General features: G+C 44.4%; 1 protein-coding gene across 3 annotated transcripts in view; it reads left to right on the top strand.

Moving 5' to 3' along the window:
* Positions 1–7,350, top strand: part of LOC137332606 (kazal-type serine protease inhibitor domain-containing protein 1-like) — a 37,368-nt gene extending 30,018 nt beyond the window's left edge. For all 3 annotated transcript variants that reach the window (XM_067996566.1, XM_067996565.1, XM_067996564.1), the window contains 3 exons: positions 1,806–1,966; positions 3,726–3,873; positions 7,092–7,350. In XM_067996566.1, coding sequence (XP_067852667.1) covers positions 1,806–1,966; positions 3,726–3,873; positions 7,092–7,222 — 440 coding nt within the window. In that variant the 3' untranslated portion in view covers positions 7,223–7,350. The remainder of the gene's footprint in view (positions 1–1,805; positions 1,967–3,725; positions 3,874–7,091) is intronic.
* The last annotated feature ends 5,289 nt before the right edge of the window (positions 7,351–12,639 follow it).

Raw genomic sequence — 12,639 nt, 5'->3', positions numbered from 1 at the left:
CTATTGCAACAGATGGCCCTACGCTGTATTACAACGGATGGTCCTACAATCTATTATAACAGATGGCCCTACGATCTATTACAATGGATGGCCTTATAGTCTATTACAAAGGATGGCCCTATGATCTATCGCAGTAGATGGCTCTGCGATCTATTACAATGGATGATTGTACAATCTATTACGATGGATAGCCCTTCGATCTATTACGATGCATGGCCCTACGATCTATTATAATGGATGGCCGTACAATCTATTACGATGGATAGCCCTGCGATGTATTACGGTGCATGGCCCTGCAATTGATTACAACGAATCGCCTTGCGATCGATTGCACAGGCTTTTTGGAGTTTAAAATTGAAAGAGTCCCTTCCTCCCCCATCCCTGGCAACCCTCCTGGCTCAAGTAAAGGAAAATACATCGGATGACATATTCCTGTTACTTGATTATCATCACAGTGTACTCAGCCATTGAAAAATTCCCAAAGGGAACACGGAAAATCCCAGCCTGGGTCGTCCCATGAAACATTAGCACTTTTATCTTTTCAGATGGTGACAGACGTGCTAATGTAATTCCAGCATTTTCCCTTGTCTGATATTAACAGCTCTTTGTATCTATTGCGTCAAGCTACTCACAGCACTGTATAACAGGGCAGATTTTTACAGTAAGTTAGTGAACATCAGACTAGCTTTTGGTTGCTCCTTCTTGTGTTTCCTGATTAACAAGGGAGTCAAAGGTTATAGTAGCTAGACGGGAAAGTAGGGTTGAGGTTACAATCAGATCAACCATGATCTTATCAAATGGCAGAGCAGGCTCGAGGGGCCGAATGGCCTACTCCTGCTCTTAATTCGTATGTTCGTATGTTCGTTACTGCTGTCGTCAGCTGAGAGTGAGCAAATTATACAGGTTAATGAAGAACAATGCCTTATGAATATCAAAGTTGCAGCATTACAATAGAATGAGCCTTTGGCTTGTTGGTAGCGTTCCTGCCTCTGAGTCCCCACACTAGACAGTCCTGGTGAGTAGAGACCAGACCACCAGCTCTGAATACTTAGGTTAACATCCAGTAGGGTGGGTGTGGGTGCCCCCCCGCTTCATTGTATGGGTTGTGGGAGCCCATAAAACCCTTCTGCTGTATAGGACTAACCACCCTATAGATGGTTATGGCCATGGAAGGAACATTCATGTTGTGGCCTGTCAGACAGTTAATCAGCATGCAAATCCTTCCACTACTTTACACTATTCTATAAGGGAGTGTATGAGGAATGACTACAAGATCTGGAGACAATGAAAGAATGAACTTGCATTTAAACAGCACCTTTCACACACTCAGGACGTCCCAAAGTGCTTCACAGCCACTGTACTTTTGAAGTGCAGCCACTGTTTTTATTTAGGCAGATGTAGCAGTCAAATTGCACACAGCAAGGTCCTACAAAAAGCAATGAGATAATAACCTGATAATCTGTTTGGGTTGTGCGATAAATATTGGCCAGTACACCGGGGAGAACTCCCCCACTCTTCTTTGAATAGCGCCATGGGACCTGAGAGGGCAGACAGGGCCTCGAGTTAACATCTCATCTGAGAGATGGCACCTCTAACAGTGCAGCATTGAAAGAGTCAGGCAAGGTTATGTGATCAAGTTCTGGAGTGGAACATTGAACCTACACCTTCTGACTCAGAGACAAGAGCCCTACCAACTGAGTCAAGGCCGACACCTGGATGGGGGACATATATTTCAGAAAATGTAGAGGGTGTTAAACACCCTGTAGATATTGTGGTGCCAGTAACTCTTCTTCACGTTCACACAGCTCCATGGATCGCCACCCCGCCTCGTGACGTGGGCAATATTACGGGCAACGATATCATCTTTGGCTGTGAGGTGTCGGCATATCCCATGGCGCTGGTGGAATGGAGGAAGAAAGGGAACGATAACTTCCTGCCTGGGGATGATGCGCATATCTCTATCCAGGTAAAGATTCCGCTGTTAAAAAAACAAGTTGGAAATTTTGGGCATATGTTTTTGTGGGAAGAAAAATGAATAAACTTGGAGCAATTTCTTAATCTACAGTTGTTTAAATGGATGTCAAATTTATTTAAAAGCTGAGCTCCTGTGAAACATAGGAACAGGAGTAGGCCATTCAGCCCCTTGATCCTGTTCCATCATTCAATCAGATCATAGCTGATTTGTACCTCAACTCCATTTATGCGCCTTTGCTCCATATCCCTTAATACCCTTACCCAACAGAACTCTATTGATCTCAGTCTTGAAAGCTCCAATTGACCCTCAGCATCCACAGCCTTTTTGGGGGTAAAAGTTCCACATTTCCGCTACCCTTTGTGTGAAAAAGTGCTTCCTGATTTCACTCCTCAATGGCCTCGCTCTAATTTTAAGATTGTGCCCCCTTGTTCTGGATGCCCCCACCAGGGGAAATTGTTCCTCTGTACCTACCCTATCGAATCCCTTTATCATTTTAAAGAACTGATCAGATCACCCCTCAACCTTCTAAACTCAAGGGAATACAACCTAAGTTTATGCAATCTGTCATCATAATTTAAACCTTTATGCACTGGTATCATTTTGGTAAATCTGCACTGTACCCCCATTAATGCCAATATATCTTTCCTGAGATTCAGTGCCCAAGGTCTGGACCGGTTGAGTGGGGTGACAGACTCATAGTGGAGGTCTTAGGGAGAAAGGAAAGTGAGCAAACTGTGGAGGGAGAGTTCCTCTGTGAACTGCGTGTAACAAGTTCTGATCCGCGCACAGCAAGATCCCTCAAACAGCAATGAGATAAATGACCAGTAATCTGTTCAAGTGATGTTAGTTGAGGGATAAATGTTGGCCAGGATCCTGGGGAGAACTCTGCTGCTCTTTTTCGAATACTGCCATGAGATCTTTTATTTTCACTTGAGAGGGCAAACGTTTAATGTCTCATCCGTAAGACGGCACCTCCAACAGTGCAGCACTCCCTCAGTATTGCACCGAAGTGTCAGCTTAGATTATGTGCTCAAATCTCTGGAGTGGGGCTTGTTCTCATGATTTACTGACTTAGAAGCAAGGGCCAGCAATGAATCATGGCTGACACCACGTAAAATTGTAACAACAACAACTTGCCTTTATCATAGTAAAACATCCCAAGGTGCTTCACTGACAAAAATTGACACCAAGCCAAAGAAGGAGACATTAGGACAAGTGACTAAAAGCCTGGTCAAAGAGACGGAGACATTCAGGGAAGGACTTCCAGAGTTTGGTGCCAAGACTGCTGAAAGCCATGGCCGCCAACGGTGGGGGCGAAGGAAGTGGGAGATGTGAGATGCACAAGCGGCCGGAGGTGGGGAATGCAGAATTCTCAGGGGGTTGTAACAAGCACTTAGATGGCAGTGACCTCCATTTTCCATGGCCAGAAAGTAATCTGGAGCCAGCAGTATAGCTCAGGTGTGCTGGTCTTGTGTCACTCTTAACATTATAATATAAATAATGCCTTAAGCATTCTGTAGCAATACATCCTGTCATTTAGGATGCACTCCCTATAGGAAGGTCGCAGACCGGTATCTGGACCAAGAGCAGAAAAGTTTGCATCCAGACTGGTTTAAACCTACAAGAGTGAAGAAGGGAGTATGGCAAAGCGGACGAGGGGGTGCAGCAGTGGGGGCGGGGGAGGTAGGGGGGGAATTACCACACACAGGACAACATGGTGTCACCTTCCCTGTTTTATTTCATTCTCCAGGCTCGAGGTGGGCCAGAGCGCTACGGTATCACAGGGTGGTTGCAGATTCAGGGGCTGAAGAAGTCTGACGAGGGAATCTATACCTGTTACACGAGGAACAAGTACGGAGAAACATTCGCATCTGCAAGTTTGAGTGTCTATGATCCCGGTAAGAAGTAGCAACGGAATCCAATTCAGTCTAACAAAAAGGTTTATCCTGTCATTAAGATCTTTAACATCTTTGCCAAAATATTGTCACTGTTAGATTTAAGCCTTGGGTTTCTCTGTCGACAAATGCTATCCAAATTAAAACTTTAGCACCAGTATTGATCACCACCCCTTGATTCCTATTTTTTAGACAACTTATTATTCCCTCCTCTATCTTCAAAGCTTTCACTTTAGTCACAAGTCTAGGAACATAGAAACATAGAAGCAGGCCATTTAGGCCCTCAGACCCATTTAATTAGATCATGGCTGATCTCCACCAGAACTCCATTTACCCGCCTTTGCTCCATTATCCCTCGTTACTCTTACCCAACAAAAATCTACCAACCTCAGTCTTGAAAGTTCCAATTGACCCCCAGCATCCACAGCCTTTTGGGAGAAAGAGTTCCAAATTTCCACTACCCTATGGGTGAAAAAGTGCTTCCTGATTTCACTACTGACAGCCGAGCTCTAATTTTAAGATTGTGCCCCCTTGTTCTGGATTCCCCCATCAAGGTGTCTCCTGTGAGGCACCTTATCAAATGCTTTCCGAAAAGAGAGGGTGTCGATAATGCGATCCAGGCTCAGCAGCACCAGGAACGTTGCTCTCCAGGAGCTGCGCGCTCACGCCCAGGCTATCTTGGAACTCAGAGCGTAAAGCACCCAATGTCCAAAGGAGTATGTGAGGGCCAGGGGGCAGAATATGGGGTGCAGCAGTTCCTGAAGTGCTGCTGCCCACCCTTAAAGTTGTCCTGGGGGAGAAATGGCCAGAAAAAGTTGTAGCATTCAAACAGCTCTTTTCAACGAAGCTGCTTTAGAGAAGGTTCCGCGGGAGATTCTGGAAAGAAAGGAGGTCCTTTTTGGAGCTGAGGACCACCCTGCATCCCGAGCAGTCTGGAGCGAGGTGGCGGAGTCAATGCTGCCTCACCCGCATGCCGAACCTGGGAACAGGCGAAGAAGAAATCTGCTGCTCTGGGGAAGATTGCAGAAGCAAGTACCGCTCACATTATGTTTGATGTGACAGTGTTGCCTTACAAGAAAGAAGGAAAGAAAGAACTTGCATTTATATAGCACCTTTCACCACATCAGGATATCCCAAAGCACTTTACAGCCAATGAAGTACTTTTGAAGTGTAGTCACTTTTGTAATGTAAGAAACATGGCGACAAATTTGCTCACAGCATCAGCCCACAAACAGCAATGAGATAATGACCAGATAATCTGCTTTTAATGATGTTGGTTGAGAGATAAATATTGGCCAGGACACTGAGGAGAACTCCCCTGCTCTTCTTCAATAGTGCCACAGGATCTTTTACATCCTGAAGTGTCAGCCTAGATTTTGTGCTTAAGTTTCTGGAGTGGGACTACGAACCCACAACCCTCTGACTCAGAGGCAAGAGTGTCACCTCGACAAGGTACCTTAACAGTTCTTCACTGTAAACTTGGTGCAGCACCCCAGAGGAAGAATGCTTAGCACCATGGAAAATGTTCATGTATCTTCACCCCGCTGTGGCTGTAGTAGGTACGATGTGCAGGATGCACTGCAGCAACTCGCCTTGGCTACAGCAGTACTTCGCTCCCCCGCAACCTCTACCGACCAAGAAAGACGAGAACAGCAATGTCATGGAAACATCATCACCTCCAAGTTCTCCTTCAACTCATACACCATCCTGACTTGGATATTTATTGCCATTTCTCCATCGTGATTGAGTCAATATCCTGGAATTCCCGACCTCATATCAGCACACAGAGTGCAGTGGTTAAAGCAGAAAAGCACAACGTCACCTTCTCAGGGCAACTGGGGATGAGTAACAAATGCTGGTCTTTCCAGCGATGCACACATCCCAAGAACAACAAAGAAAAAATGCAGAGGAAAGCACATTTTTTAAAAGGGCACCCTGCCTTGTTGCCGTGGAGATGCATTCACCCTTTGACCTATGGCATGTGACAAGAAACAAACATCCGGCACTCTACCAACACATGTAGCTGCATGCTGCACAGACTCACATGAGGCGGCTACTGGCCTGGACACTCAAGTGACGTACATTATTACTCTGATTCTTTATTCCAACATAAGTCCCTTTTCTATCTGCTTGCAAGTAAAGGATACAAACAACAGAAGGCATTAAATGCAGACTGATATGGCACGAGGGCAGAATTCAGCTCAACTGTGACGCTCCCTGTGGTCAAATAGTCCACAGACAGTAAGGGCTGAGTTCTTCTCAGAGCGGTCGTGTCCCAACCGGGACGGGACTTCTGCCAGCTCCTCTGTTGTTGCCACAGCCCCAACCCATGCTCCTAGGTTGGGGTTCATTGCCCACGCCAAATGGGATTCCCACCACCAAGAAGGAGCCCACCCAGGCGACTGAGAAAACCCCGGCGGTGCTGCGGCAGCGAGGGATCAAAAAGGGGCAGAAGATTCCCTAAGGCAGCAGGAGCAGCAGTCTCGTCAGCCTCTGTAGAGACCGAGACCTACACAGGTAAGTGAGTGGGGACAAGACTGGAGAGAGAGGATGCTCCACTGAGCCCTCTCCTTCCATTGCTTCTCTTTGGCATTTACTGCCTTTAACCCTCTACCAACACCACCAAAATTAGATTAACTGGTTATTCATCTCATTGCTGTTTGCGGGATCTTGCTGTGTGGAAATTGGCTGCCATGTTTGCCTACATAACAACAATGACTGCGCTTCAAAAAAAAAGGTAATTCATTGGTTGGAAATGTTTTGGGGTGTCCTGAGGATATGGTAATGTGATATAGAATCATTGATTCATAGAATCTTACAGCACAGAAGTAGGCCATTCGGCCCCTCATGCCTGTGCCAGCTTTTTGAAAGCTGTCCAATTTAGTCCCACACCCCAGCTTTTTCCCTGTAGCCCTGCAAATTAGTCCTCTTCAAGTACATGTCCAGATGCCTTTTGAAAGTTCCGATGGAATCTGCTTCCACCATTCTTTCAGGTAGTGCATTCTGGATCTTAACAACCCTCTGTGTGAAAAAAATTCTCCTCATTTCCCCCCTAGTTCTTTTGCCAATTATTTTAAATCTGTGATCTGAGTTTGCCGAGCGCCCCAGCCCCTCACACGCACCGATCCCACCGTGAGCTAAAATTGAGGCCTATATAAATACAACTTCTTTCCTTATAGACTGACGTATGGGATTAATGCATGTGTTATTTTAATCTACAGGTTCACCACTAGCAGTGAAAATGAGTTTGCACAGCAAAGATAGAAAATATATCACAGAAGAAGAGGAAGATGAGGAGGACTATGATGATGAAGATGAGGATTATAAGATCTCTGGTGACTACGAATACTGAAAACACATGAAAATCCCTTGTAAATGTGCCTTGCAGAATGCCAGTGGAGCATAGTTATACAGCCATTAACCAATTAATAATAACACATTGTCCTTATCAATAAAGATTTGAGTTGTATATAGTTAAAACATTGAATGTCATTCAAAAGTACCTGAAAATCTGTAAAGCATTTTTACTGTTTGCAATTGTGCACAACACATAACAGCTTTAAGACATTTCACTGATGATCCTTGGTGATGTACAGTACTTTGCCTTCCCTCTGGACTGTACATAGTGTGAGAGTAAACTTTCCTGAACTTTTATAATGTGTATATAGATCAGCAGCTGAAAACCCTCTCAATTAACATAAGATTAATGAATCAGCATCATCATCTGAGCTAAAGGAAGGACAGCATTGTAAGAAGCCTTTTAAGCCCTCAACTCTGCTCCTTCTGCACCCCATGTACACTCTCCCCTATCATGGACTCTACCCATCCATTTAATCTCCTCCCACAGCCCATGTACACTCTACCCTATCATGAACTCTACCCACCCATTTAATCTCCTCCCACAGCCCATGTACACTCTCCCCTATCATGGACTCTACCCACACATTTAATCTCCTCCCACAGCCCATGTACACTCTCCCCTATCATGGACTCTACCCACCCATTTAATCTCTTTCCACAGATCCATGTACACTCTCCCCTATCATGGACTCTACCCACCCATTTAATCTCCTCCCACAGCCCATGTACACTCTCCCCTATCATGGACTCTACCCACCCATTTAATCTCTTTCCACAGATCCATGTACACTCTCCCCTATCATGGACTCTACCCACACATTTAATCTCCTCCCACAGCCCATGTACACTCTCCCCTATCATGGACTCTACCCACCCATTTAATCTCTTTCCACAGATCCATGGACACTCTACCCTATCATGGACTCTACCCACCCATTTAATCTCTTTCCACAGATCCATGTACACTCTCCCCTATCATGGACTCTACCCACCCATTTAATCTCTTTCCACAGATCCATGTACACTCTCCCCTATCATGGACTCTACCCACCCATTTATTCTCCTCCCATAGCCCATGTAAACTCTCCCCTATCATGGATTCTACCCAACCCATTTAATCTCCTTCCACAGTCCATGGACACATTAAAAATTTTCAGCTGATCACAGAGAGCCAGCAGGGGTTTGTAAAGGGTAGGTCATGCCCTGACGAATCTAATTGAATTTTTTGAAGAGGTGACTAAAGTAATGGACAGGGGAATGTCTATGGATGTTGTCTATATGGATTTCCAGAAGGCATTTGATAAAGTCCCTCGTGAGAGATTGTTAGCTAAAGTTGAAGTTCATGGAATTGAGGGCAAATTATTGACCCTGGTTAGGAAATTGGCTGAGCGGCAGGAGACAGAGAGTACAGAGAGTAGGGATAATGGGCAGGTACTCAAATTGCCAGGATGTGCCTAGTGGTGTCCCACAGGGACCTGTGGTGCGGCCTCAACTATTCGCTGTATTTATTAATGACTTAGTTGATGGGATAGGGAACCACATATCCAAGTTTGCCAATGACACAAAGATAGGCAGCATTGTGAGCAGTGTAGATGGAAGCATAAAATTACAGAGATATTAATAGATTAAGGGAATGGGCAAAACTGTGGCAAATGGATTTCAGTGTAGGCAAATGTGAGGTCATCCACTTTGGATCTAAAAAGGATAGATCAGAGTACCTTCTAAATGGTGAAAAGCTTGAAACAGTGGAGGTCCCAAGAGACCTAGGAGTCCATAGATCATTAAGATGTCATGGGCTGTTACAGAAAATAATCAAAAAGACCAATGGAATTCTGGCCTTTATATCCAGAGGGTTAGAATATAAGGGGGTAGAAGTTATGCTACAGCTATACAAAGCCCTGGTTAGAGCACAGCTGGAGTACTGTGTTCAGTTCTGGGCACCGCACCTTAGGAAGGATATATTGGCCTTGGAGAGAGTGCAGCGTAGATTTACTAGAAAGATACCTGGACTCCAAGGGTTAAATTACGAGGAGAGATTACACAAACTAGCGTTGTATTCCCTGGAATTTAGAAGACGAAGGGATGACTTGATCAAAGTTTTCAAGTAGCACTAGAGTAAAGAGAAGTTCAGAAATAGGAGGGATCAGACAGGGGGCAAATGCGAGGCAGTCTAAGATGAGATTGGAGTGCATGTGCGTAAACGCACGGAGTGTGGTAAATAAGGTTGGTGAGCTGCAGGCTCAAGTCGCCACAGGGGACTAGGATATAGTGGCAATAACAGAGACCTGGCTCAAAGAAGGGAGGACTGAGTACTTAATATTCCTGGCTACAAGATATTCAGGAAAGATAGGGAAGAAAAGAAAGGAGGGTGGTAGAAGTATTGATCAAAGAAACTATTATAGCACTGGAAAGGGATAATGTAGTTTTGGGGACAAAGACAGAATCTATTTGGTTAGAAGTAAGAAACAATAGAGGAGCTATTATGTTACTGGGTGTAAACTACAGGCCACCAAATAGTGGGAAGGAGAAAGAGGAGAACACTTGCAGGCAAGTTACAGAAAAATGCAAGAATTATAGAGTAGTGATAATGGGGGACTTCAATTATCCCAATATAGACTGGGACAGTAACGGTGTAAAGGACAAAGAGGGGGAGGAATTCCTGAAATGTGTTCAAGAGAACTTTCTGGAACAGTGGGAACGCAAAAGTCTTTTATAAACATATAAATAGTAAAAGGGTAGTCAAAGGAAGGGTGAGACCAATTAGAGACAAAAAAAGGAGATTTTCTTGTGGAGGCAGAGGGATTGGTTGAGGCACTAAATGAATACTTCGCATCCGTCATCACTAGAGAAGAGGATGCTGCCAATGTAGCAGTAAAGGAGGAGGTAATAGCAATATTGGATAGGATAAAAATGGATAAAGAGGAGGTACTTAAAAGATTGGCAGTACTCAAATCGGAAAAGTCACCCGGTCCAGATGGGCTGCATCCTAGGGTACTGAGGGAAGTAAGGATGGAAATTGAGGAGGTTCTGGCCAATCCTCCTTAGATATGGGGATGGACTGCAGGATTGCAAATTTTACACCTCTGTTCAAAAAGGGGGAGAGGGAAATACCCAGCAATTACAGGCGAGTTAGCCCAATGCTGGTGTGTGGGGAAACTTTTATTGGGCTAATAAATGAAAGTCAGCATGGATTTGTTAAAGAAAAATCATGCTTAACTAACTTGATTGAGTTCCTTGGTAATGTAACGGAGAGGGTTGATGAGGGTAGTGTAGTTGATGTTGGGTATATGGACTTTCAAGGGGCATTTGATAAACTACCACATAATAGACTTGTTAGCAAAATTGAAGCCCGTGGAATTAAAGGGACAGTGGCAATGTGGATGCAAAATTGGCTAAGGGACAGAAGTAGAGAGTAGTGGTGAAGGATTGTTTTTCAGACTGGAGGGAAATATACAGTCATGTTCCCCAGGGGTCAGTATTAGGACCATTGCTCTTTTTGATATATATTGGTGACCTGGACTTGGGTATAGAGGATATTATTTCAAAGTTTGCAGATGACGTGAAACTCGGAAATGTAGTAAACAACGTGGAGGATAGTAACAGACTTCAGGAGGACATAGACAGACTGGTGAAATGGGCAGACACATGGCAGATGAAATTTAACGCAGAAAAGTGTGAGGTGTTGCATTTTGGTAGGAAGAATGAGGAGAGGCAATATAAACTAAATGGTACAATTTTAAAGGGGGTGCAGGAACAGAGAGACCTGGGGGTGCACATACACAAATCTTTGAAGGTGGCAGGACAATTTGAGAAGGCTGTTAAAAAAGCATTTGGGACCCTGGGCTTTATTAGTAGAGGCATAGAGTACAAAAGCAAGGATGTTATGTTAAACTTTTATGAAAAAATTGTTAGGCCTCAGCTGGATTATTGTGTTCAATTCTGGGCACCACACTTTAGGAAGGATGTCAAGGCCTTAGAGAGGGTGCAGAAGAGAATGGTACCAGGGATGAGGGACTTCAGTTATGTGGAGAGACTGGAGAAGCTGGGGTTGTTCTCCTTAGAACAGAGAAGGTTAAGGGGAGATTTGATAGAGATGTTCAAAATTATGAAGGGTTTTGACAGAATAAATAAGGAGAAACTGTTTCCAGTGGCAGAAGGGTCAGTAACCAGAGGACACAGATTTAAGGTGATCGGCAAAAGAGCCAGAGGCGACATGAGGAAACATTTTTTTACATAGCGAATTGTTATGATCAGGAATGCACTGCCTGAAAGGGTGATGGAAGCAGATTCAATAGTAACTTTCAAAAAGGATAAATACTTGAAGGGAAGAAATTACATGGCTATGGAGAAAGAGCGGGGTAATTGGACTAATTGGATTGCTTTTTCAAAGAGCTGGCACAGGCACGATGGGCCAAATGGCCTCATCCTATGCTATATCTACTATGATACCAAGATATTAAGGGGAACTGATAAGGTAGATGGAGAGAAACTATTTTCACTGGTTGGGGGGGTCGAGGACTTGGGGTCATAGCCTAAAAATTAGAGCCAAGACTTTCAGGAGTGAAGTTAGGAAACACTTCTATACGCAAAGGGTGGGATAAGTTTGGAACTCTCTTCCACAAATGGCAGTTGATGCTAGCTCATTTGTTAATTTTAAATCTGAGATTGATAGATTTTTGTTAACCAAAGGTATTAAGGGCTATGGGGCGAAGGCATATGGGTATATGGAGTTAGGTCACAGATCAGCCATGATCTCATTGAATGGCGGAACAGGCTCAAGGGGCTAAATGGCCTCCTCCTGTTCCGGTGTTCCTATATTCTACCCTATCATGGGCTCTACCCACCCATTTAATCTCCTTCCAAACACAATATATGTTCTACCCTATCATGGACTCATTTAATCTCCTTCAACAGCCCATGTAGACCATACCCTAGCATCGACTCTATCTCACTCATTTAATCCCCTCCCACAGCCCATGTAGACTCTACTCTATCATGGACGCTAAACCCAAACATTTAACCTTCTGATGGACACTCCTTGATCCTTGAAGGTAATGAAGTAAAACTCCAGAATATTCAGCATCCTCACCATTCAATCCTGACCTGCTGCCCACCAGACAATTTTTCTTCCCCCTCACCCCTCTGACAGTGCAAGAACCCTCATGACCTCTGGGACATTTGTCTGTATAGGGCTAATTTTAGCTCGTGGTGGTGACAGAAAACGGAACAGCCGCCTATCATACATTCCACTTGATTTTCCCTTCCATTGGTGTCATATAAAACACATCCAATGCATGTTCTTTTATTAATGCTCTCAGTTCTTTCTTCAAAGAATTCTATACAGTTGCATCCAGGCAAATTGAGCGCAATTGCTGCTTCAGAGCGATAAGATAGCGGTCTGCACAGATG

Source organism: Heptranchias perlo, chromosome 14 (genome assembly GCF_035084215.1).
Source record: "Heptranchias perlo isolate sHepPer1 chromosome 14, sHepPer1.hap1, whole genome shotgun sequence".
Lineage (NCBI taxonomy): Eukaryota > Metazoa > Chordata > Chondrichthyes > Hexanchiformes > Hexanchidae > Heptranchias > Heptranchias perlo.
This window is presented reverse-complemented; position numbering and strand designations above follow the sequence as displayed.